This window comes from Myxine glutinosa, chromosome 3 (assembly GCF_964187855.1).
Source record: "Myxine glutinosa chromosome 3, kmMyxGlut1.1, whole genome shotgun sequence".
Taxonomy (NCBI): Eukaryota; Metazoa; Chordata; class Myxini; order Myxiniformes; family Myxinidae; genus Myxine; species Myxine glutinosa.
In genome coordinates, this window is record NC_136263.1 from 186568873 (window position 1) to 186595832 (window position 26960).

Sequence of the window (26960 nt, forward strand, 5' to 3'; positions counted from 1 at the left end):
TCGTTATACGTTATTTGTGGCATGACGTATGTGCTGGTTTTTGTGCGGGATCACAAAAATCGATGTGCTTCCATCGCGTACGTATGGATGTGTCGCTGAAAAACATTTCTTTTTTTTAAACTTGGAATCTCAAAAACATTCATTTCGACCATCAATGATAGGTAGTCGTTTAAAAAGTAGTTATATTTAGTTACCCGAAATGCTGTTTTGTTCTTTAAAAAAAAAGTATCCCCACTGAACTAAAGGATAAAGAGGGGTGTATTCTGATAATGCCTAAGGTTTGTCTGGTGTAGTTGGCACACTAGGCAAAAATTGCAAATAACACGATGCATGGAGTGGGGTGGCATAGTTTTGTATGACATATGACGTATGACGTTGTTGTGTTTGACAAATCCTGGAATACAAAAACCATGAAATCCTGAAAACTAAACTGCACTTACTTGTAGTGACGATCGTGTAATTCAAGTTAAATGAACAAAAACAGAATTTACCAAGCTCCTCTTTCTTTCTTGAAAAAGGGGTTGTGTTGTGTTGTGTGCGACACGACACGTCAGGTCAAGTCACATTACATTGTGTGTTTATTCACATTCACAGCAAAAAATGGGTTGCTCTGTTGTCAGGCATGCATGGGTCATGGATGTGCACGTACCTCGTTGTCATGGTTGTCCTTGGGGGGGAATCAAGGTGATTGGGATGGCTCCAAAATGACGTTGTCAACTCGTCCAACAACAACAGGTGGCACAACATGCATCGCTAATTATTATGATTGTGCAAATTAATATTATTGTGGTGGCACAAAATAATATTATTGTGATTAAAGCAATGTTTAAAATATACATATCTATGTCAACGGCCATAGACAAGCAAACTCCAAATGGACCAAAACGTGTTTATTAAACAAAAAAAACAACAAACAAACATCATGTACGTATGCATGTATACAGGCAAAAAACAAACGAACACCATGTACGTATGCATGGAAAGGTATATGTAACAAAATGTGTATATTTATTAAGGAAAAACTTGCGAAATTGCAATAAAGGAAATGTCTTTCAATTGACATTCTTTTCAATGGGAAAGAAAAACCAGAAATGTCTTCAATGATCCACACGCTTGCTCCACTTGGACGGCAACCTCAACTTCACATGTTGCCCATGCATTTGCAAAGGCTGCAAAAAAAATGTTTGTAGTACCAGAAAATCAGTGAAGTATACAAAAGTTTTGTATGACATATGACGTATGACGTATGACATTGTTGTGTTTGACAAATCCTGGAGTACAAAAACCATGAAATCCTGAAAACTAAACTACACTTACTTGTAGTGACGATCGTGTAATTCAAGTTAAGTGAACAAAAACAAAATTTACCAAGCTGCTCTTTCTTTCTTGAAAAAGGGGTTGTGTTGTGTTGTGTGCGACACGACACGTCAGGTCAAGTCACATTACATTGTGTGTTTATTCACATTCACAGCAAAAAATGGGTTGCTCTGTTGTCAGGCATGCATGGGTCATGGATGTGCACGTACCTCGTTGTCGTGGTTGGCCTTGGGGGGGGGGGGGGGGGGGGGGGGGGGAAATCAAGGTGATTGGGATGGCTCCAAAATGACGTTGTCACCTCGTCCAACAAGAGCAGGTGGCACAACATGGATCAATTCCCCGATGTCTTCTTGACTTTGACAAGGGTCCTCTGTGTCATCGATTGCACCAACTGTAGGATTTGGCAAGGCCTTTTTTGGGGGAATCATTATCGGCGCGTCGGCCAATCGACGCTCCGGCTTGACCAGGGACAAGTGGAAAAGTCTGGAAACCGCAACCGTCTGTTCACTTTTTTGGGAAGGTTTGCTCCAGCCAGCAATAATCCATTTTATGCCAGCACTTGCATAATGATGCAGGACTAAACGCACGTGTTTGCGAATGTCGTCTTCGTCCCAGACTGACACATTTTCTCCACTCTGCAAAAGGAGAACACGATTTGTTTGACATGCGTGTTGCGTGTTGCAACGATCACTACTTTCATTGTCGTCTTTATCAATATCAAGGACCATATCACAGTAGTAGTGTAGTGTAGTGTTAAACTTTAGTGAGTTTACTTACACAACTATTACATTACATTGCATTACTTACTGCACATGTTGCTGGCCCCTCATTACAATCATAATTTCAATTACAATATTACACTGACATGAAAGAAAAAATAAATTCTAAAGGGCCAATGTTGTTGAACGTTGATGTAAACAAAGTCTTACCATGAGGTAAGCTGGGTGCAAAAAGTAAGTCCCCAGATCTCGCGATGAATACTTCACGGCGACTATGTTCATCTCCCGAGACGAGATCCTGCAACTAAAAACAGACATAGCAGTCGACATTCCTCCATCCAGCGAAAAGCAAGGTTTTGTGTTGGAATGGACACCATCACATGCTGCATTGCCACATCCGAACTCGATGCTTTCATGACCCAGCATCATGTCATCGACAACTGAGTACAGCGCACTCATTTTGCCATCCACGACACGAGCCGCAGAATGGGTAACAATTTCTATGCCTTGCCAATCGGGTGTGATGGGGAGAAATGGACAATCCGTTTCTACCAATGGAATGCCGAACAACTCCGTGTCAAAGTAAACAGGTTCATTCACCAGGACAAATGTCCCGATCCATCGTTGGTTTTGCTTCAGGAAAAGCTTATTGCTGTCCTTGGCCGTTTTACACTTTATGTAAAACAGAGTGCCGTCACGGATTTCTCTGCAACAACAATGAAAATGCGAATGTATAGTCGGCTTTACGACAGGCTGAGCTACAGAAAATTGCTACCAATGTGCACAGCACAGCACAGCACATACGTTTCACATGAAACGATGTCAAATCAATCAATCAATCAATGGAGGTTTTCATTTCCTAAAGATCACAGACATGACAAGGTGCAAGCAATACAATACAATAGGTTACAACACCATTTATGTAAACATTCTGTAAAATACACAACACACACTCTACATATTTGTTAAACACCATACATACACAAACAAATGATACACACCTGAGTAGTATCAGATGCATGAATAGCATCTCCACTTTTCTGATTTTGCCGACAGTAGATGTCGGCATTCTGGTTGGTGTGCCAACCTTGATGTGAAGAAGCTGCAAGTCATAAACATTGGATAAATATAATTAGTTAGTTCGTTAGTGAGTTGATCAACATTATATATTATATTATATTATTTGGATAGATAGATATAGAATCATACATGGGGTGTTAATTTGCTGTGAACATTAAAACTTCATTACTAATGAACGTAGCTTTCAAAAATGCATAATAATTAATGATTTCCTTGAAAGTTGGAAAAAAAACAGCAAAACCGTTTGCTTTGCAATTGCAATGACAAATGGCGTGACGACGACGTCAAATAATGCATTATTTATCACTTACTATATAATGTTGACATGCCAACTAATATGGCACTGTTAATTGTAATCCCGTTTGAAATAAAAAACGGAAAAGTAAGTGTATAATTATGTAGTGTAAATAGTACACTTCACTTCACCTCACTTCACTTCACCTACCTGGGCCATCATATATGTCAAATTTTGACACTTAACGTTCCGCAATCGGGTGAACGAAATCATGCTGGTGCCTGGACGCATGGCACGCTGCACAGCCATCTCCAAGTCGTTGTCTTTCAAGTATTTCATTAGGATGTGTGACATCTGTAAAACCATTCATTAATTATTAGGTCAATTTGCACAGTCATTACAAATGACATACGGAACAAAAGAACAAAGGACAGCGTACACATACACACAGTCAGAGTTACATGTTACATGTTACATATTACATATTACATATTACATGGAAGGGAAAATAATAAATAATAAAATAAATAATAATTTCGGTCCACTCTTCCCCCATCCACACCTTCGCACCATGCACACCACTCCTTACCACTTACTCCAACTCTCTCCTCACCACTCATTCTCTGCTCCATATATTCCACACACCTGTACTTGCACACCTGTGCTCTCACACCTGGTGCCACCTGCACCCTTCTCTCCCCAAGCGCATTCGCGCTGATCCACAACACTCACTACTCATACACTGCTCCACACACCTGTCCAGTTCTCACACAGCATCATCTCATCTAACTACTCCCCTCTGAAACTTGCGCTTCCCAGTTATGACGTTGAAAGGACACCATGTGTACATTTGTTTCTCGGGTGACACCGTCACAATTTCGGTCTTTGAGGCCGGCCGATAGGCACAGTGTGACCGGAAGGGACGAGGTTCTCCTGACCACGTGGCCCTTGACTTGGTTTGTCCGCACAATGTGGGCGCTTTCAGGATGAACTTTAGCCGGGGAGCGTTTGGGTGCGCGGCGCCTTTGGGCGCCCCGGTCTGATACTGCCGCCCACGCGCAGAACACCATGTGAGTGCACGTGGGTCCCGGCGGTCCCACTGGCCTAGCGCTACCATGTTTAGACAGCGAGATCCGTCCCCGGGCACCGGCAAGCCAGGCACGGTAGGACACCCGCGGAGCCCCGGCGGACCAGGGACGCGCGAGCCTACGCGTTAGCGGGCTACGGCGGATTCAATGGCTTCGGCCACGTCCGGGCCGATATTCGGCCCGGCCGCACCGGGAATGAACTGGTTCGACGCCCGCGCTAGAGAGGTCGCGGGCGACTGAGATGTGTTAACAAATTAATTAATTAATTTGAGATGTCCGATTCCTAGTGTTTGGAAATTTGGAAGAGCTTGACCTTAGCCTTTCCCTTGTGAGGGCAAGGAGGAACTTAACACTTGACACTTAAGCTTAGTTTGAAATACACCCTGCCAGCGCTCCCGGTGGGACGGCAGGGCAACCAGAAGGGACGAGGTTCTCCTGACCACGTGGCCCTCGATCTGGGAAGCGAGAGGCGTTCCATTAGTGGACGCGCCCCTCACGCCCGACTTTTGGGCGGCCCCGGCAGGCCGTTTGTTTTGACGTTCCGTGACAGGCCCCGCACCCCCACCTCAGGGCCGACCGGAATGAATCCCGGTGTCCCGATCCGAACCTTCAGAGCGGGCCGGCTGCACTTTCCGTCCCTGCGGTCCCAAATACCGGAACCACCCGCATACCACTTTATTCGACAAAATGAGGTGCGGCCTACAGCCTTAGAAAACCAACCCTATATAAGTCAATACCTCCAAAGATACAGGCGCGCATTCGTGCCGCGTGACGTGGTGACGTCATCGCGCTTTCCCTTAAAAGACTTATTTGATATAAGTTAATATCCTGATATAAGACTTAGAAAACCAGCCCTATAGAAGTCAAATGGTCCAATAAAGGGTGATGGGAGGGTGATGGGAGGGTGATGGCAGGGTGATGGGAGGGTGATGGCAGAGGGTGATGGGGGAGGGTGATGGCAGGGTGATGGGAGGGTGATGGCAGGGTGATGGGAGGGTGATGGCAGAGGGTGATGGGGGAGGGTGATGGCAGGGTGATGGGAGGGTGATGGCAGGGTGATGGGAGGGTGATGGGAGGGTGATGGGAGGGTGATGGGAGGGTGATGGGATGGGAGGGAGGAGTTTGTTTTGACGTTCCGTGACAGGCCCCGCACCCCCACCTCCGGGCCGACCGGGCGACCAGAATGAATCCCGGTGTCCCGATCCGAACCTTCAGAGCGGGCCGGCTGGGGAGTGCCAAGCACCCCGTACCTGCACTTTCCGTCCCTGCGGTCCCAAATACCGGAACCACCCGAATACCACTTTATTTGACAAAATGAGGTGCGGCATACAGCCTTAGAAAAACAACCCTAAATAAGTCAATACCTCCAATGACACAGGTGCGCATTCGTGCCGCGTGACGTGGTGACGTCATCGCGCTTTCACCTTAAAAGATTTATTTGATATTTTGATATAAACCTTAGAAAACCGACCCTACAGAAGTCAAATGGTCCAATAAAGGGTGATGGGAGGGTGATGGCAGGGTGATGGGAGGGTGGTGGGAGGGTGATGGCAGGGTGGTGGGAGGGTGATGGCAGGGTGGTGGGAGGGTGATGGCAGGGTGATGGGAGGGTGATGGCAGGGTGCAGCTTGATAAATGAAATGTTCATCCCTAAATATGTGCTAAATTCTGGAAGTCCAATAGATGTAGGTTAGATTGTGGGCAATGCCGGGTACCTTTGTGGAAGGGGGGAGGGGAAGGATGGAGGGGTGTGAAGGGAGGGAAAGGGGTGCGAGAAGGGACGCATAATAAAACCCATATTATCAAAATAAAGGTTTGTTGAAAATTTGATGACAAAAACTCAAATTTGATGAAATTTGATGACCAAAAAAAAAATCAAATTTGAAGATTTGATGAAAATTTGATGACCAAAAAAAAAAATCTAATTTGAAGATTTGATGAAAATTTGATGACAAAAACTCAAATTTGAAGATTTGATGAAAATGTGATGACAAAAACTCAAATTTGAAGATTTGATGAAAATTTGATGACCAAAAAAAAAATCTAATTTGAAGATTTGATGAAAATTTGATGACAAAAACTCAAATTTGAAGATTTGATGAAAATTTGATGACCAAAAAAAAAATCTAATTTGAAGATTTGATGAAAATTTGATGACAAAAACTCAAATTTGAAGATTTGATGAAAGTTTGATGACAAAAACTCAAATTTGAAGATTTGATGAAAATTTGATGACCAAAAAAAAAATCTAATTTGAAGATTTGATGAAAATATGATGACAAAAACTCAAATTTGAAGATTTGATGAAAATCTGATGACCAAAAAAAAAAATCTAATTTGAAGATTTGATGAAAATTTGATGACAAAAACTCAAATTTGAAGATTTGATGAAAATTTGATGACCAAAAAAAAAACTAATTTGAAGATTTGATGAAAATTTGATGACAAAAACTCAAATTTGAAGATTTAATGAAAATTTGATGACAAAAACTCAAATTTGAAGATTTGATGAAAATTTGATGACAAAAACTCAAATTTGAAGATTTGATGAAAATGTGATGACAAAAACTCAAATTTGAAGATTTGATGAAAATTTGATGACCAAAAAAAAAATCTAATTTGAAGATTTGATGAAAATTTGATGACAAAAACTCAAATTTGAAGATTTGATGAAAATTTGATGACCAAAAAAAAAATCTAATTTGAAGATTTGATGAAAATTTGATGACAAAAACTCAAATTTGAAGATTTCATGAAAATTTGATGACAAAAACTCAAATTTGAAGATTTGATGAAAATTTGATGACAAAAACTCAAATTTGAAGGTTTGATGAAATTTGATGATAAAAATGCTGATGATGATAAAAATGCAGGCTATAATGATGCAGGCTAACAATTGTGTGTGGAGGGTGGGAACACGATCGCAATGGGTGCAGTAAAGCGAGGCAGAAATGGGCAAGATCTTGAGGTTAAAAGTGAGCAGTACACTTTAAATCCTGGAAGGAAGGGCAGTATAAAACAGGCTCAGGAATAAAGTGACAAAATTCCTGCATTTCCACCACAACATCAGATACCCCCCTCGACGTCCCTCCATGCAACACTAACCAGCCCTCTGCACCTCAGCAAGATGTTTCTGCTGCTGTTGCTCGAGTTGCAGCTGCATCTGTAGACGGGAATTTTCTGCCAATTGCAACTTGCTCTCAAAATGAGACCTCTCCTGAAAATAGAAGAATAATGGTAGTGAGTACATAAGGTGCGAGTATTAGAGGTGCGAGCAAAAAAAAAAAGAAGTATTTTCAGAGAAATAAGGACATTTTGGGAGGAATTTATTATGGCATCTCACAATGAAGGCTCATCACATTTCTTACAAGAAAGAGCAATCAGAGATTGCAGACCCTCACCAGGATGTGTTTATGTGGTGTATTTTGTGTGGTGTTTATTTGCTGCTGTACTTGGCTGGTTTATTGACAACGTAGATTTATGTTCAATCCAATATGGCTGCCGAACCACGCGAATGATGACGTCAATTTATTTCTCCCATACAATGTTTGTGTAGATCAGGCTCAATAAATGTCAAACTGATCAGATCAAGCATTCTACTTGTCTAATTATGACGTCATAATGAAGGCACCGATGATATCATGAATGTTTTTTTCCCATGGGGAGTACTTGATAATGTGACATGTTTCAATTTTTTCCATGGAATGGTTTTGGAGATATGGAGGTGCAAAGTTTTTTGTTTTTTCCAAGATGGCGCCCATACCATGTGACCCATGACGTCATAATTATCATCAAAAGTTATACAGGGGGAGGTGCTCTTCTGGTGAAAATTTCGTGTCAATCACCAACGATTGCAGAGAAAAGCATACTCACGTTCTATGCGGACAACAACAACAACAAAAGGCATTTAAAGGCCATTTTCCCTGCAAGAGCGGGGGTTAGCCTTGCGGTCCCCATGACAATGTTCTCCATTTTGCCCTATTTTCTGCATCTCCCCTTGTTAACCCCCTTGCCCGCATTTCTTCTTCGACCATCTTTAGCCAAGTCTTTCTCGGTCTTCCCCGTCCTCTACTGCCTTCTACATTCATTTCCATCACTCTTTTCAACCAGTCACTTTCATCCTTCCTCAACACATGACCAAACCATCTCAACCTGTTTCTCTTCACAGCATCCATAACAGGCTCTATTCCCATCATCTTTCGCAATTCATCATTTGTCTTCCTCTCTCTCAATGATACTCCACACATCCACTGAACCATTCGCATTTCCACCCTTTCCAGCCTTCGTTGCTGCTCTACGTTCATGACCCATTTCTCGCTCCCATAAATGATAACACTTCTCACACATGCAGCATACACCTTTCCCTTCAGCTTCAATGACACTCCCCTCCTCGTCAGCACGCCACTCAGTTCCCAAAACTTCTTCCATGCACATCTCACTCTCGCAACCATTGCCGAGTCTGATCCACCTTCTCCATTCAGCATGTCTCCAAGGTAACAAAATGTTTTCACACCTTCCAGCTTCACGCCGTCTCCAAGATCCAACTCAACATTTCCTCCATCTGCAGCTCCCTCTGTGCACACCTTACACTTGAATGTAGCTGCCACACTGGTTAATGACCCTCTCAAACCACTACATTTTTGATGAACCCACTCAGCGCACATTGTACATTGAATGGAATTCACTCCGACACCCTTCCTGCACACAACACACGGCCACTTCCCAGTTCTTTCCACCTCAACACATGCTTTACCACTTGCCATCACCTTCGTTTTTCCGATATTCACCTTCAGACCTTTTGTCTCCATACATTCCTTCCACTTGTTCATCTTCTCCTTCAGTCCATCCATACTTTCTGCAATCAACACCAGATCATCTGCATACAACAACTCCCATGGTATGCGGACAAACAAACAATAAATATGTAGTGCATAGCATGATACTTACGAAATCCCTAAAATAAGTTGTTGGCCAATGATGACCTCAAAAATAATTGGTGTTTGAATTTAGTGACCAGATATGCAAATCCTCTTAAAATTTCAAATCCATCGGATGAAAATTGAGGATTTTAGAAATTTGGCCTATGTTGACCTAAAATATAATTGATGGTTGAAATCCGCGACCAGATATGCAAATCCTTCAAATTTCAAGTCATTCGGATGAAAATTGAAGATTTTTGAAATTTGACAAAGTTGGTGGCCTTTGGCTTATGTTGACCTATTGACCTTTTGACTCCAAAAACAATAGGCTCCTTGCTTATGACTAACTCTATCATTTGGTGAAGTTTCGGGAAGATCGGTTGAAAATTGGGACCTGTAGGTGACAGACAGAGACGGACGGACAGACAGACAGACGGACGGACAGAATAACGCACAAGACCAACCAATATACTTGAAAAGTCTTCGATTTTCGCAAGTAACAAACGGGCCCAAATGCAATACCCTCTACTCTGGCGAGGGTAATAATCTCATCGTAACAAATCATCCTTGGAGCTACTGATGTGGTTAGAGACCAGAGGGGCTTCCAATGAAATGGATACACCTATTGTCAACTCATCTCGGAATTTAAAAACCTGACAAGGTTGCAGACCCAAAGGCCTATTTGAACAAAAGATGAGGAGGAATTTTAAAGATGGAATCTTAAATGTGTCATTCACAATAAATTTGTACAAATGTTGTGGACTATAGGTTTAAGCCATTTCTGCTTCTTTCAAACCAAGCAAGCAATTTTGTTATTAAAGTTAATAAATTGGGAACAAGAAAACTCACCTTAAACAAAATCAAAATAGGAAATACTAAAAAAAAACAACAAAAAAAACATCCCATTCGCTGTAAAGAGAGCAATCCAATACCCCCATGGGAGCTCTGAGAAAATATTGTGGGAAGACAGAATAGCATCGAAGATGTATGTGACATAACAAAACACATTGATGATCAATGAAATCAGATATTCGGGAAAAATAATCAACCACTGCCACTGTCAAATCAACCGCTGCCAAAATGCCAAGTCACACCTGGATAAAGTGATGTGAAGGCCATTCCGAAGCAGCAGCAGCAGCAGATGATATATAATCCCCATAAACCACGATTAAAAGCTCATGTCACAAAAAGTAGTCACACACGTTTGAGTACCTTATGAATACCCCACCGACTTCTTTCTTGGAAGTCCTAGCAGTGTCCATGTGTTTTATACCTCTCCCACCCCCAACCCCCTTCCAACTTGCTGGGATGAATGATCCCGGTGTGTACCCCGGTTTAGAATAGGTACACCGTATCCCTGCGCATCGTAAGAGGCGCCGAAGGGTTGACGCCAGGAAGGGCATCCGGCCATAGAAACATTGCCTCAAACAGGGAACCATGATTGTCATGGGGCCCGCAAGGCCAACCCCCACTCTGGCGGGGAAAATGGCCTTAAAACGAACATTCATTCATTCATTTCATTCATTCCACCCCCACCCCCCTTCCCACGCCTCATCCCCCCCCCCCAAGCCCTCTCCCTCCCACAGATCTTCCGATGTCCCTGTTCTCTGCTGTTGTACTTGTGTGCTTCCCTCTCCCTCCCCATCTTGTCTCCCACTCCCTTTATTGTATTTTTTGTTTGTCTGATTGTTTGTTTGTTTTTTGTGATTGACGTTTGCTCTTCCACGAGCCTCGATGTTGTATACAAAAAAAAATACATTATAATAGGTCAAGGTGTGCATTAATGCGTCATCTGCCATTTAAACATCAAATAGCATACTTAGGCTCTGAAATTGGTTTTAGAATTCTAGAGATTGCAATAAATGAGCCGAAAGAAACGTAACCACTTTAGCACTCAAATGGACCAGTGATCTATAAATGAAAGAAAAATTAAGTTCTGCAAGAGCAAATTAAACTATACTAGATTTTACAGCTATGTTAGCATGCGAAAAACTAGACATAATTTGACGTCGCGACATCAAGCGACACGCTTCATGACCCATGACATGCATGACCCACGTCTAGTATTTGCCCTACTCTAACCTTTGACCTAAGACTTCAGACATTTTGACCCCAATATCTAATCAGCACATATAGGCATCATAGTACATGTTCAAATTTCATTTCCACTGAAATCACAGTAAGTTTCAAGGTGACCTCTGACCTTTGACCATTTACCCTCATATTCTATTTGGCTTGTCTTTGCATCATACTACATACTTGTGCCAGGTTAGGTTGAAATCCTGTTACCTGTCCAAAAGTTATCACAATAATTTTTTTATTACCCAACATCACCCCTGACCTTTGACCTCTTAACCACAAAATCAATTCAGTTCATTTTTGCATTATAATACAAAGTAGTACCAACTTTGGTCACAATCCCATTGCTGGTTCACAGGTTATCACGGTAACAGGATTTTTTCCTCACATGACATCTGACCTTTGACCACTTGACCCCAAAAATCTAATAAGTTTGTCTTTACATCATAGTACATACTTAATCCAAGTTTGATTTCAATCCCTTCAGCTATTCTCAAGTTATTGTGGGAACGAAAACCTATCACGGACACTCGGACAGGCGGACGGACGGACAGCCGGACAGACAACCAGAAAACACAATGCCTCCAGCGACTTCCTCAGTGGAGGCATAATAAAAGAAAATGGACATTTAAGAGAAAAAAAGGAATGATAGCAAAATGTCCGTAACCAATAAGAAAAGACAAAAATGGTCCGAAAAAAAAATCTTAATTCCATTGTACAAGATTTGATCTGGATTTCTATTTGCAGACACCCCAACAGAAGCAGAAATATTGGTGATAAAGGTATGACTCAGAACCCTGATCACACGTGACCAGAAGTGGCTAACTTCATTATCACTTTGTTGTCAAGACTTTTAGGTTTACTCACAAGACAGGTTGTCAAGACAGGTTTACACACAGTAAACAGTTAGTTGGCCACAGTTGTGTGTGTGTGTGTGTGTGTGTGTGTGTGTGTGTGTGTGTGTGTGTGCGTGTGTGTGTGTGTGTGTGCGTGCGCGCGCTCACGCACTATGGAGGGGGGTGAGGGAATCACCCTACGGGTAAATCTACTACTGACATTAACTTAGGAGCTAAAACGAAGACCAATTTTAACCTTTTGATGTTTGGCACGTTGATTCTCCAACTCGGTCTGCAACGGCACCAATTCACCTTCAGCTGCTTTCCACCGCTCCTCTGCCTCCATGCATCGTCTCTCGGCCTTCACACACAGCTCCTCGGCCTCCTCAACTTTTTTCTTAGCTTCTGCGAGCCTCTTTTCAACATCCATATTCCTCCATACAGCCTCCTCCTTTTTCTCCGAAATCTTGGTATGGCTTTCCTCAGTCTGAAGCGGCACAGGAAGAGAACGTCACAAATTCTACGCAAGGTCGTCATGCGATGAAACCGTTTGAATGCATTTTCCTATCCTTGCAGTGAAATTGCTACAAATTGATAGGAGGACATATCTTGGGCACAAAAAGTAGGCGAATTAATGGATAGGAAAAGAGGAGTGAGAAAGGAGGGAAGGAAACACTGCAACAAAAAAGATGTTGACAAGATTGATTTAAAAAAAAAAAATTCTTCCTCAATTAATAAGTTGAAAATTAAAAAGAACACACTTTTAGTTAAATATCGATCTTCTGTCAATTTTGTTTGCACACAATAGCGCAACGTCTCACCTTCTCTCGTGCCTTACGCTCTCTGTCGAGCCCTGAACCAAGAACACACCGTTTCTCCCCATCACTCCATCCACCCGTTTTCCAAGCAGGCTTCGCAACGATATTGGTGCCAATAAGAGCAAAACTTCCAGGAGCAGGGAAAGTACAACCCCTTCCAACTCCTGTTTTCCAAGGGGCAACCTCAGCATCTCGAACATTTACAGCACTGTTCAAATCCCACCACACATGTTGTTCGCTGGTTGCAGTTGGATCATTTATTAATCCCAGCTCTTCACAAAGACCTGGGGGAGAAGAAGGGCGAGACGGGCAATGTGGCATTGGGGTAGATTTTCACTTTTTACACCAACATCTACCTTTTCTCTTTTCATTTCATCACCAAATGGTGTTTCAGGCTCTCGATTCACAATTAATCAATTTCATTTTCAATGTCATTTTTTCAGCACACACTGTCAAAGTACTTCTCGTTGTACTTTGACAATGTACAAATTGTCAAATTTTTTTGACAATTTGTCAAAACAGTGTATTCAGTGTACGAGTACCATGTACCACTGAAAACAAATTCAGTGTACTAGTACCATGTATCGCATATATCTTACTATAATTCACCAAATGTCTGTCCGTCTGTTCCCAGGTACCACAAAAACGGCTGAACCGATCGCAACAAAATTTTGGGTGGGTAATCCTGGGACCCCCTGGAGTTAACTCCAGGGGGTCCCAGCACCTCCATATCTCCGAAATGGTTTTCCCAATTTTTCTAATTTTTCCAATTTTCCAGTTTTTCCAAACACGATGAAATAATATTTACCGATATGAACAGTGATGTGGTTTTTATTGAAATTCTACAAATACTGTTAAGATTTTGATGATTTGCATGTGATATAATTTAACGAATGTTTATATAAATCGTTTAAAATTTAAAAAGCCTTCAATTTCTGATATTTTGCCTTTTCATTTGGGCGTCCTAATTGAAGCCCCGCCCGTAGGGCTGGTACCGTTGCTAGTATGACAAATTCATTATTATTTTTGTTGTTATTACCCTCGCCAAAGGAGAGGGTATTGCATTTGAGTCCCTTTGTTACTTGCCGGAAAAGATTCCGGCAAGTAAGTTGATTGGTTGGTTTGTCTGTCTGTGTCTGTCTGTCTGTCTGTGTCTGTCTGTCTGTGTCTGTCTGTCTGTGTCTGTCTGTCTGTGTCTGTCTGTCTGTGTCTGTCTGTCTGTGTCTGTCTGTCTGTGTCTGTCTGTCTGTCTGTGTCTGTCTGTCTGTGTCTGTCTGTGTCTGTCTGTCTGTCTGTCTGCAGCACTACGTCTACATCGTTGCACATAGAATCGCCAAACTTTGCACACGTATTTGTCTTGCCCTGGAATAGACTGTGCCCAATTTATGACATCATCGGCGGTCACGTGGTTCGGCCGACATCTTGGAAAAACCGAAAAACTTTGCACCTCTATATCTCCGAAATTGCTGAACAGAAAAAATTGAGACATGGCTCATTGTAAAGAACTCTCCATGGGGAATAAAATATGTTAATGATGACGTCATCAGTCACGTGGTTCGGCCGCCATCTTGGAAAAACCGAAAAATTTAGCACCTCCATATCTCTAAAAGTGCTGAACAGAAAAAATTGAGACGTAGCTCATTGTAAAGAACTCTCCATGGGGAATAAAATATGTTAATGTGACATCATCGGTCACGTGGTTCGGCCGCCATCTTGTAAAACCGAAAAACTTTGCACCTCCATATCTCCGAAAGTGCTGAATAGAAAAAATTGAGACATGGCTCATTGTATAAGAACTCTCCATGGGGAATAAAATATGTTAATGATGACATCATCGGTCACGTGGTTTGGCCGCCATCTTGTAAAACCGAAAAACTTTGCACCTCCATATCTCCGAAAGTGCTGAATAGAAAAAATTGAGACATGGCTCATTGTATAAGAACTCTCCATGGGGAATAAAATATGTTAATGATGACGTCATAGGTCATGTGGTTCGGCCGCCATCTTGGAAAAACCGAAAAACTTAGCACCTCTATATCTCCAAAAGTGCTGAACAGAAAAAATTGAGACATGGCTCATTGTAAAGAACTCTCCATGGGGAATAAAATATGTTAATGATGACGTCATCAGTCACGTGGTTCGGCCGCCATATTTGTCCTAAATGGCCGACAAAAAAGTAAATTCCGGCAAGTCCTCGGTCTCTGACCGATTTTTCATCTGTCTGTTTGTCTGTTTGCAGCACTACGTCTACACCGTTGCACGTAGAATTGCTAAACTTTGCACACATATTTGTCTTGCCCTGGAATAGACTGTGCCCAATTGATGACGTCATCAGTCACGTGGTTCGGCCGCCATATTTGTCCTAAATGGCCGATAAAAAAGTAAATTCCGGCAAGTCCTCAGTCTCTGACCGATTTTTCATCTGTCTGTCTGTTTGTTCGCAGTACTACGTCTACACCGTTGCACGTAGAATTGACAAACTTTACAAACATAATTGTCTTGCCCTGGAATAGACTGTGCCCAATTGATGATGTCATCGGTCACGTGGTTCGGCCGCCATCTTGGAAAAAAACAAAAAACCTTGCACCTCTATATCTCCGAAAGTGCTGAATAGAAAAAATTGAGACATGGCTCATTGTAAAAAACTCTCCATGGGGAATAAAATATGTTAACAATTATGTCATAGGTGCCTCCATTATGACGTCATAATTCAACAAGTACAAAACTTCATCCGATCAAGATGAAATTTCATGAGCATAATCTCGGAATAAATTAGTTTAGAAAACAAATAATGACGTCATCGGTCGCATGGTTCGGCCGCCATATTTGTCCAAAATGGCCGATAAAAAGTACATTCCGGCAAGTCCTCGGTCTCTGACCGATTTTTCATTTGTCTGTCTGTCCACACAGAATAAATATGATTTTCTCTGCAACCATTGGTCCGATTCGCAGGACATTTTCACCATAGGTGCACCTCCTCCTGAATATTTTTTAATGATGATTATGACGTCATAGGTCACGTGGTACGGGCGCGATCTTGGAAAAAACTTTGCACCTCCATATCTCCGAAAGCGCTGCACAGAGAAAATTGTCTCATTGTAAATAACTCTTCATGCAGAATAACATATGCGAATGATGTCGTCATGGGTGGCTCCATTATGACGTCATAATTCGACAAGTACAAAACTTCATCCGATTAAGATGGAAATTTCTTGAGTGTCATCTAGGGATAAATTGGTGGATAGAAAAATAATGAGGACGTCATCGGTCACCTGGTTTGGCCGCCATATTTGTTTTAACACAAAAGCCTTAAAAACACATCCTGGCGAGGGTCTGCAATCTCTGATTTATCTTTCTTGTTATTATTATTAACCTACATGGGGCACTGCATCTGTAGCATTGCCATACTCCCAGCAATGATGTAAAGTATGGACCACATTCTGCACACAAAATGATGATGAGTAGATAGAGGTGTTAAATGCAAGTGATTAGGCTCGACTTGAATAGCCAGAATGCCTCCTTATACCACGTCCCATTAAGATAAGGATGGTGGCTCATTGAGTGTACACTTGGCCAAAGTATTTAGTACTCAAAATAAGGACTAACGGTCTAAACGTCAACCACACCTCATTTTCCACAGCAGTAAACGTAATCTTATCAACTTTTAGTTGATAGAATCCACTATTTATCTGGTCTGCCCGATGAAGACTATAACACTAGACGACACAGATGCCTGTATCCTGATATTTAATGTATTGGTAGTCCTGTAACTCAACAGCAATTAAAGTGCAAGTATGGTTTTTCCATTTATATATTCCAATAAATCCCAACTCAGAGAACAGAACGTTACAATAATTGGTGGGAGGGGTGACAAAGTTGCCATTAAGAGTCACCGCAATGTATGGAACTGTTGTCACAATTAGACCAGACCAAAGTCTTTCATTAACAGCTTGATTGAGTAGTACTGTTCTCCCCTCTGGGCTGGCTCCCCTGCCTCACATCTTGCTCAGCTTGATGCTGTGGAAACCAAGCCCTTTAAGATTTGGAATTCCCACAATGAAGCCGAGTCTATGGGGCTATCACTTCGCCATTGTTTGTCCGCCTCCCTCTGTGTTGGCCTTCGGTTCTGCTGTTGGTTTTCCCCTTCTCCCTCCTCCCCCTCTGCTGTTCCTTTTGTCCTGTTGCATTGTGGCCCATTCAGTGTACTCGTACCATCCCTTCCACGAGCCTCGACTATGCATACAAAAAAGAAGACTCAGTCAGTGAAAGAAAATTAAATAAACAAGCATTCTGAGTATTGTGCTGCAATACATGTCCCCTACAAAAGTTCAAAGTGCCATAACTTTGTCAAAAATGATCGAATATGCAAATTTATGCACGGTTGATGCTGGTTTTCAAACTTGATCTGAGGTATGCTGAGACACATGTGTGTCACGCCTCGCCTCGTTGATAAGCCCGCAAGGTCGTGGAGCGGCCTGCACGTATTGCACTGTGTGAATTATATAATTACCAACTCATGGTCTGAGGTACTAGCGATTCAAGAGATATCCATTTAAAAAAAAAAATTTTTCGTTTAATTAACGATATCTGCCAAACCACGTGCCGCATCGCAAATTCCAAAAGGACATTTTAGTAGACTGACATGCTGAACAGATTTGTGAAGTTTCCCCTCGATTGGATCAAAAATGAGGGAGGAGCTCGGTTTTAAAGGTTCATGCTCAAAAACGTCATAACTCTGAAACCATGTGAGGCATGACATCATGCTCAATGACTTTTTTGTTCATCATGGGTATGCGATTCTTCCTGCAAAGTTTGGCCTCGATCTGGTCAGCCGTTGCAGAGAAAAAGGGGTTTTCGTGTTTTCACAAAAAAACAATATGGCGGCCGAACCACGTGACCTGTGACGTCATAATTACCATTAAAATATTCTGCAGACCAAGTCCCCCCTATGGTGAAAATTTGATCTCAATCGGTCAGACTATTATTGCAGAGAAAATCTTTTTTAAAGTAAATTAAAACTTAAAATGGCACCGAGTTAAGGATCATCAGAATTCCCAAAGTTCAAAGTGCCATAACTTTGTCAAAAATGATCGAAACGTCGTGAAGTTCGAACTTAATCTGTAACCTAGCATGAGGAACCCATGTGCCAAGTTTGAAATCATTAGCATTAAGCGTTTAGAAAAAAAAGTCCAGAAAGCTGTTCTTTGCGTGACGGACTGACAGACTGACAGACAGACAGAGGGACGGAGTGCAAACCTATAGTCACCTCCGGTGTACACTGGTAGGGGACTAATAATGAATCGATTCATTAATAAAAAGTCGATTAATTTATGAAACAATAAATGAAAAATATCCTTTATAGCCAAATCACTTGGTCACTGCCATGTCCAAATAGCTTCCGAGCTCAAAAGGTGCCTGAGATATTGCCCAGAAGAGAAAGGAAATAAACAAGCATTCTGAGTATTGCGCTGCAATACATGTCCCCTACCAGCAGTCTGTCGTCCGGAAAACTGTTGGGGAAATTACCAAAGTTCAAAATGCCATAACTGTCAAAAATGATCGAAACGTCGTGAAGTTCGAACTTGATCTGTAACTTATCATGAGGAAACCATGTACCAAGTTTGAAATCATTAGCATTAAGAGTTTAGGGAAAAAGTCCGGAAAGCTGTGCTTTGCGTGACGGACTGACGGACCGACAGACTGACAGACGGAGGGATGGCGTGCAAACCTATAGTCCCCTACGGTGTACACCGGTAGGGGTCTAATAAATAAAGAGATGGCCCTTCCATATTTCAAACCAACAAATAAAATTAACAATAATCAAACATAAAAAAACAAGGGGCAGATGCAAATTCACCAGTGGTTGTGTTTTGTCCAGGAGCGCGGCAAGGTGGTTGGTTCAACAAGAGATTTTGGGGATGACGTGAAAGGTTTAAAGAAGTAGTGGAGGAGTCAGCATGGCCACGTTCAAAGGCAGATGGGGGTAGAAGAGGCTCCTGCATACCTGGTATACAATACGCACAGCAAGTTACTCTACGGAGCCAAATTACTGTTACCTCATTGACCTCCTTCAAAATACCAAAGATCAATCTTAAAATTAGTCTTAAAAGTCATTAGAACGCAGTGATAGGCAGAGAAATAATAAAACTGACCTAGTCCAACAGATGCCACCCATTGCATCACTCAAACCTGAAGTAATGTTATCATCAGCTGTTCCATTAGAAACTTCCAAATCAATGTGGAATATATGTGGCAGGACAGCTCAGTTGGTATTGTACTCACAAATGAACGGCCTAACCTGTATTCAATCCATGAGGGTTGAGATGCAGCACAAGCAAGAGGACATTGCATCTCAAAGTGAACTACCCTTTCAGAACGAGGACAAAGCTGGTTGAAACATCTACATTTATGTTGCGAAGGTTCCATAGAATCTTTTGAAAAGAGTAGGCCATTGCGTGTTCGTACCCGAGCTAATTTTCTTGGTTGGGGTAGCAATATAATTAACACTAGTTGCAGTAGGTGAGTAGTCTGAGATAACGGTGTGCCAAATTGCAAAGTGAGCACGTATCCAGGCATTTACTTGTATCATCATTGTTGTCATCTGGTGTTGGGCTAGCGGCTAGGGTGCCGGCTTAGGATCCTAGGATCCTGGGTTCGAATCTCGGTCGATCGCCGAATTAACGCCAGGGGGGTTGACTCAGCCTGTCATCCTTCCGAGGTCGGCTAATTGAGTACCAGTTCACTGGTAATTCCCTGTTTGTCGTTGAAGGCGGCAAAAAGGGTTGGCGTCAGGAAGGGCATCCGGCCGTAAAACATTGCTTCAAAAAGGGGACCAAAAAACAACAACTACCACGGTCCCCGAAAAGGCCAACCCCCGCTTTGCGGGGAAAAATGGCCTCTAAACGGTGGTATCATTGTTGTCATCATGTACCATGCCATATGCAGAACGTCGGTGCTCCCGAAGCAGTTACAGGCTACAATCCTGGTCGGGCCGCCACGCCGACTCAGGTAGTTGGTGCAGGATTTAGTCATTTGGCCATGGTGCCGGTGATAGCTCGCCTACTCTTCACGAAAGACACCATGGGATCTTTAACGTCCACCAACGGATGCCGGCAGATGGGCAGTGGACAGGATGTGCGTTTAACATGCATCCGACATCGATGAATCACCCTGTCTGTGAAGCACCAGAATGACAGTTTATGGCTGGTTCGGGATTCAAATCCAGGCTTGACAGCTTAGTCAAGTGTGTGTACCTCAAGGGTCATCCTGCAAGCCCCTTTGCTAGTATGCAATACCAAATATTATAATTTACAATCAGTGTACAAACACAACTGTGGAAAAAATAAATAATTAAGAATGTTTCTTAATGAAAAGAGAATTTATAACCATACAAGGCATTACAGAGGCCGATAAATCATGTGATTTGTAAAGCATCATGGGTAATGCTAGAGAGCACTGTTTAACTCGTTTGTATACATGTCGGGGATTTCATACATTTGGCTTTGTTACCAGGCAGCCCTTGAGCATTTTGGGAACTGAACAGAGCTCGGCAGCACAAACCCCTTGCCTGTAATAACATAGCCTGTTGTTGAAGTTATGCAAGGCTCCGACCTTGGGCAAAACTGCATGGACGAGAAGATAGCTTTTCCCTTACTAAACAGCCCCCAATTGTTATGCCTTTCCTCTTATCTTTAAAGTCTCCCTTCATTATTTTCTGCACAGTATATTGTTGTGGTTTTGCAATAAAGGACACCCCCTCCAGTTAATTACACGACAACATCCAGCCTGCAGTAGTCAGTTATTTCTTATTCAATGTAATGATTAGCTCCCTTCCCATTGTGTAGTAATTAAAGCAGATATGCGTTGAGTTTAGGCAGGATTTCGAACCTTTGTATAGTTGAAGGAAGACGCTGGTTCATGTGCAAGGAGGCGTGGCTACAAGCACAGTCCACGTGATCAACCCGACTGTGGTAGGCGCGGCTAAAAGAACCGCCCACGTCACCTGCAGGTAACCAATGAGAGGTCGTTGACATGTAAGCAACCAATCAGGTCTGGACACTTCACCAGCAAACGACCAATGAGAGATTGTGGACACGCAAACGACCAATGAGAGATCGTGGACACGCAAACAACCAATGAGAGGTCGTGGACACGTAAGCAACCAATCAGATCGTGGACACTTCACCAGCAAACAACCAAGGAGAGATCATGGACACGCAAACAACCAATGAAAGGTCGTGGACACGTAAGCAACCAATCAGGTCGTGGACACTTCCCCCAGCAAACTTCACCAGCAAACTACCAGTATTGCCTCGGCCAATGGGAGCCTGTGGAACATTCTAGGGAGCTTTTCCACCCGATATAAAACCCATGCCCATCGCACTTTTCTCTGCTCTCTCTGGCTGCCCTCTCTCGTCGTCATCCTTCAAGCTGGCTGTGCTGGTTCGTCCTTCCTGCGCTGAATCGTTCCCCGACCTGGATCGTCGTTCGTGCTGACTTTGACGTGGTGGCTCGTCCTGTGGACCTTTTGCAAGCTGCGTGTCCTGAACGGCCCGGGAGCTGCGCACGGAAGCTGGCGAACCAAAGTCTGCGGCTGCACGTTGCTCGGTACGAGTTAACCTGTGCGATTCATTCCCAGTGTGTGTGTGCAAAGACACCTGTCGGGATTTAGATAGGTAAGAATTGATAAGCCTGCCTCTCGTCCTTGTTCAACCAACTTTGTGACTGATTTAACTTGAGTGAGGTTCGAGTTTTTCCACCACACAACCAGCAAGATAACTACTGTACTGCATTATAAAACAAATAAAATACTATTGAGATTATACTGTAGTTTTAGACAAAAGTCAACTCACGTGTAAATGCTGGTTCATCCAAAACACTCAGTCTTCCATCAGTACAGGTCCTAAGTATAATCACAAATATATTTATTAGAAATTTCAAGGTTGCATAAAATCATCAATTTTTGTCGAATTGACCTGAAATTTAAATTTTTTGCATGTTGGATCACATAATTGTTTCACCAATCAAAAGCTAGAAGCTGATTATTTTTAGATCTACAGCTCAAAGGTCCAGGCTGCATAAAATCATCAATTTTCATTTTGTATATTTTTTAATCTGTTTTCGTTATTTTGAGAAACAAAAGAAGAAGAAGAAGAAGAAGCGGACTGATAACAAACGGACGTGGACAGGCTTCGCATTTTCACGTGCTTTCCAGTTACCCTCGCCAGAGGAGAGGGTATTGCATTTGTGTCCGTTTATTACTTGGCAAAAAAAATAAATTGTTTTTTGCAAGCATGTTGATCACTCCGGTTTGTGTGTGTGTTTGTTTGTGTGTGTGTGTGTGTGTGTGTGTGTGTGTGTGTGTGTGTGTGTGTGTGTGTGTGTGTGTGTGTGTGTGTGTGTGTGTGTGTGTGTCTGTCCGCTCACTTATACTTGCCTACAGGTCACAATTTTAAACCGAGCTTCACGAAACTTCACCAAATGGTAGAGTTTGTAGTCCGACAAAATCCTATATATTTTTGAGGTCAAAAGGTCAACATAGGCCAAAGCTCAACAACAATTTTGAATTTCTAAAATTCTCAATTTTCATCTGATTGACTTGAAAATTGAATGGGATTTTCATATCGGTGAACTGAATTCAGCCAAAAACTATTTTTGAAGTCAACGTAGGTCACAAGGTCAACATAGGCCAATGGCCCAACACTTTTTTTCAAATTCCTAAAATCCTCAATTTTCATCTGATTGACTTGAAATTTGAATAGGATTTTCATATCAGCAAACTGAATTCAACCACCAACTATTTTTTTGATAAACATAAGTCATAAGGTCAACATAGGCCAGAGTTCAACCAATTTTTTCAAATTTCTAAAATCCTCAATTTTAATCCGATTGACTTGAAATTTGGATAGGATTTACATATCGGCTAACTGAATTCAACCACTAACTATTTCTTAGATCAGCGTAGGCCAAAAGGTCAACACAGGCCAAAGGTCAATCATTTTTTTCGAATTTCTAAAATCCTCAATTTTCATCCGATTGACTTGAAATTTGAAGAGGATTTACACATCAGCTAATTGAATTCAACCACCAACTATTTTTGAGATCAGCATCGGCCAAAAGGTCAACAACAATTTCAAATTTCTAAAATCCTCAATTTGCATCCGATTGACTTGAAATTTGAATGGTATTTTCATATCAGAGAACCGAATTCAACCAACAACTATTTTTGAGATCAGCATATGCCAAAAGGTCAACATAGGCCAATGGTCAGACTTTTTTTAGAATTTCTAAAATCCTCAATTTTCATCCGATTGACTTGAAATTTGAAGAGGATTTACACATCAGCTAATTGAATTCAACCACCAACTATTTTTGAGAACAGCATCGGCCAAAAGGTCAACAACAATTTCAAATTTCTAAAATCCTCAATTTGCATCCGATTGACTTGAAATTTGAATGGTATTTTCATATCGGAGAACCGAATTCAACCAACAACTATTTTTGAGATCAGCATATGCCAAAAGATCAACATAGGCCAATGGTCAATGACTTTTTTAAGAATTTCTAAAATTCTCAATTTTCATCCCATTGACTTGAAATTTGAATAGGATTTTCATATCAGCTAACTGAATTCAAACACCATCTATTTTTGAGATCAGCATCGGCCAAAACGTCAACATAGGCCAAAGGTCAACTATTTCGAATTTCTAAAATCATCCATTTTCAACCGATTTACTTGAAATTTGAATGGGATTTTCATATCAGGTTAGTGAAACCAACCACCAAATATTTTTTTCGATCAACATGTTATAAGGAAGGTCAACATAGGCCGAAGGTCGACCAATTTTTTCGAATTTCTAAAATCCTCAATATTTATCCGATTTACTTGAAATTTGAATGGGATTTTCATATCAGGTTAGTGAAACCAACCACCAAATATTTTTTTCGATCAACATGTTATAAGGAAGGTCAACATAGGCCGAAGGTCGACCAATTTTTTCGAATTTCTAAAATCCTCAATATTTATCCGATTGACATGAAATTTGAAAAGGATTTTCATATCAGATTAGTGAAACCAACCACCAACTATTTTTGACGTCAACATGGGCCAAATTTCTAAAATTGTCAATTTTCATCTGATTAACTTAAACTTTGAAGACGATGTGTATATCAGGTCAATGAATTCAACTATTTATTTTTGAGGTCAAAAGGATGCTCTACTGAGAGCCATTCTACTTTGTTCTGTTTTGCCAAATGTCGCTCTATGAGTGATTTTTATGTTTGTTTGTCCACACAGAATAAATATGATTTTCTCTGCAACTGTTGGTCCGATTGACAGGAAATTTTCACCATAGGTGCAACTCATCCTGTAGAATTTCAAAATGACAATTATGATGCCATAGGTCACGTGGTACGGGCGCCATCTTGGTAAAACCAAAAAACTTTGTACCTCTATATCTCCAAAAGCGCTGCGTAGAAAAAAATTGAGACATGGCTCATTGTAAAGACAGACAGAGGTCCATCGGGAATAACATGTGCCAATGATTATTTCATAGGTGCCTCCATTATGACGTCATAATTTGACAAGTACAAAACTGCATCCGATCACGACGAAATTTATTGAGCATCTATGGATAGATTTGGTGGAGAAAAAAAAACATGATGACGTCATGGGTCACGTGGTTCGGCCGCCATATTTGTTTTAACACAATAGCCTTAAAACCATCAAACACATTTGTGATTATGCTCATGGTCGCTACGGAAATGACAAAAATTTACCTCGATAGTTTCCATGGCAATCAAGGTGGTCCAACATCATGAGAGCAAAACAAAATCACCTGCAATGGTTTCAGCTTTTGTATTTTCGAAGCAGTCACAAAAGGTCTCCCTAATATCACGGACGAAATAGGATTTGAAAAGGTCATTGCTTTAGTTATGGACGAAATTGTTTTAACCTAAAAACGCTTGCTTCAGAAATTTGATTCCAAGGAAAGTGAATACTGGAGCCAAGTGAACGTTGACATGTTCAAGTCATGGCAATTGAACACATCTCTGGTTAAATACCCTAGAAGACGAAGACGAAGAGAGCACGAACATTAAGAGGAAGAAGAAGACAAACGAAAGAAGAATAAAAGTCGAAGGAAAAAGAAGAAAACATCGAAGGATATAATTTTACAAAAGAACGAGTATAGAACAAGAAGGCAAACTCAGGCATATACTAACCTCTTATTCCAGTCACCACATTCAGCCATCATGAGGCGTAAACGTCAGTAAGATAAGAAATCCCTATGAACACCAATTTACAAACGGAGCGGAACTTCAAAAAGCGACGACCCACCGGCACCCGCGGACTCGCCGCGCATGCGCATTGGCGCCGTCAGGAAGTACAAGCGCTGGACCAATCACAGCTCTTCCCTTTAAAATTAGAAACATCACCATCGCTGGAATTAAAATATGAACGTTTGATGTAGGCTGCTTCGTTAAGCAACTAATTGTTAAAATATCTATATATATTATGAAGAGAAGACCAACCGACCTATGAAGTTATCGATATACATTCCCATATTACACTGCAAAACGGCAGTTATATTTAACCTCAAAAGTTCATATTTTACACCAAAATACTAAATAAGCGATAAACGGGGGCGGCTTGTGTACATGGGTGTATGTGTGCTTGTGAATATGGGTGTGTGCGTGTGCATATGGGTGTGTGCGTGTGCATATGGGTGTGTGCGTGTGCATATGGGTGTGTGCGTGCGTATATGTGTGTGTGTGCTTGTGCATATGGGTGTGCGTGCTTGTGTATATGGGTGTGCATGCTTGTGTATATGGGTGTACGTGCTTGTGTGTGGGTGTGCGTGCTTGTGTATATGGGTGTGCGTGCTTGTGTATATGGGTGTGCGTGCTTGTGCATATGGGTGTACGTGCTTGTGTATATGGGTGTGCATGCTTGTGTATATGGGTGTACGTGCTTGTGTGTGGGTGTGCGTGCTTACGTATGTGTGCGTATATGGGTGTGTATATGTGTGTGTGTATGGATGTGCGTGCTTGTGTACAGTCACGTGAAAAAGTAAGTACACCCCATGTAAAGTTTTCACTTTTTCAACATATTTTAACATACAGCTATTTGATCTTCATTTCAACAATATTGATAGATAAAGGTGATATAATATAACAAATATCATGAAACATTTACATTTTGTAGTCCATTGTATAATTTAAATAAACATAAATGCAAATTTTGCATGTGGAAAAAGTAGGTACACCCTTGGCTCTAATAGGTGGTATTGCCCCCTTTGGCAGAAACAACCTCAAGTAGGCGTTTCTTATAACTGTCTACCAGTCTCTGACATCGACTGGGAGAAATTTTTGCTCACTCCTCCATGCAGAATTCTTTCAGCTGTGTGATGTGTGAGGGGTTTCTTGCATGCACAGCTCGTTTCATATCCCCCCCACAACATCTATGTGGGATTTAGATCCAGGCTTTGACTTGACCATTCCAGAACCCTCCATTTCTTTCTTTTCAGCCATTCCTTGGTGGATTTACTGGTACTAGGGCGTGCCCGTACTATATATATATCTAAAATTATATCCCCCCCCCCCTCTATTTACATGAAATGGTTTGGTCCATTCGCAAAGCCAAAGCGAACGGCTTGCGAGTACGGTAGAACCCCCCCCCCCTCTATTTACATGAAATGGTTTGGTCCATTCGCAAAGCCAAAGCGAACGGCTTGCGAGTACGGTGACCATACCTTGGGAACCACTTGTCCGATTAATTTCAAACCTTGAAAAGGCACATCCTCGGGTCCCCAGCAATATACCTGGCAAGTTTCAAGTATATCGGACCCGTGGTTGTCGAGAAACAGCGGT

General features: G+C 41.8%; 1 protein-coding gene across 3 annotated transcripts; it reads right to left on the minus strand.

The window, feature by feature from the left end:
* Positions 1-875: 875 nt before the first annotated feature.
* Positions 876-25460, minus strand: LOC137422981 (uncharacterized). 3 transcript variants are annotated; one of them, XM_068109696.2, is made up of 11 exons: positions 25314-25460; positions 21944-21993; positions 18949-19095; positions 13095-13375; positions 12530-12760; positions 7558-7656; positions 3562-3705; positions 3038-3138; positions 2247-2742; positions 1527-1952; positions 876-1169 (listed from the first exon to the last, which is right to left on the minus strand). In XM_068109696.2, exons 1-10 carry the CDS (start codon positions 25343-25345, stop codon positions 1578-1580), a joined length of 1956 nt encoding a protein of 651 aa, XP_067965797.2. In that variant the 5' UTR covers positions 25346-25460; the 3' UTR covers positions 876-1169; positions 1527-1577. The 3 variants fall into 3 exon arrangements, with proteins under 3 accessions (XP_067965797.2, XP_067965799.2, XP_078630977.1); XM_068109698.2 differs by having other exon boundaries at positions 2247-2340; positions 25314-25452; XM_078774851.1 differs by lacking the exon at positions 876-1169 and having other exon boundaries at positions 1674-1952; positions 2247-2340; positions 2637-2742; positions 25314-25452.
* Positions 25461-26960: the final 1500 nt, after the last annotated feature.

Excerpts from the sequence above, each read along its gene's own strand:
- LOC137422981 (XM_068109696.2), bottom strand. The coding sequence starts at position 25,345 with ATGATGGCTGAATGTGGTGACTGGAATAAGAG. Across the intron at positions 13,376-18,948 it reads TGGACAAAACACAACCACTG|GTCTTTGTGAAGAGCTGGGA; the intron begins GTGAATTTGCAT and ends CTTCTCCCCCAG. Across the intron at positions 3,706-7,557 it reads AGCAGAAACATCTTGCTGAG|ATGTCACACATCCTAATGAA; the intron begins GTGCAGAGGGCT and ends ATGGTTTTACAG.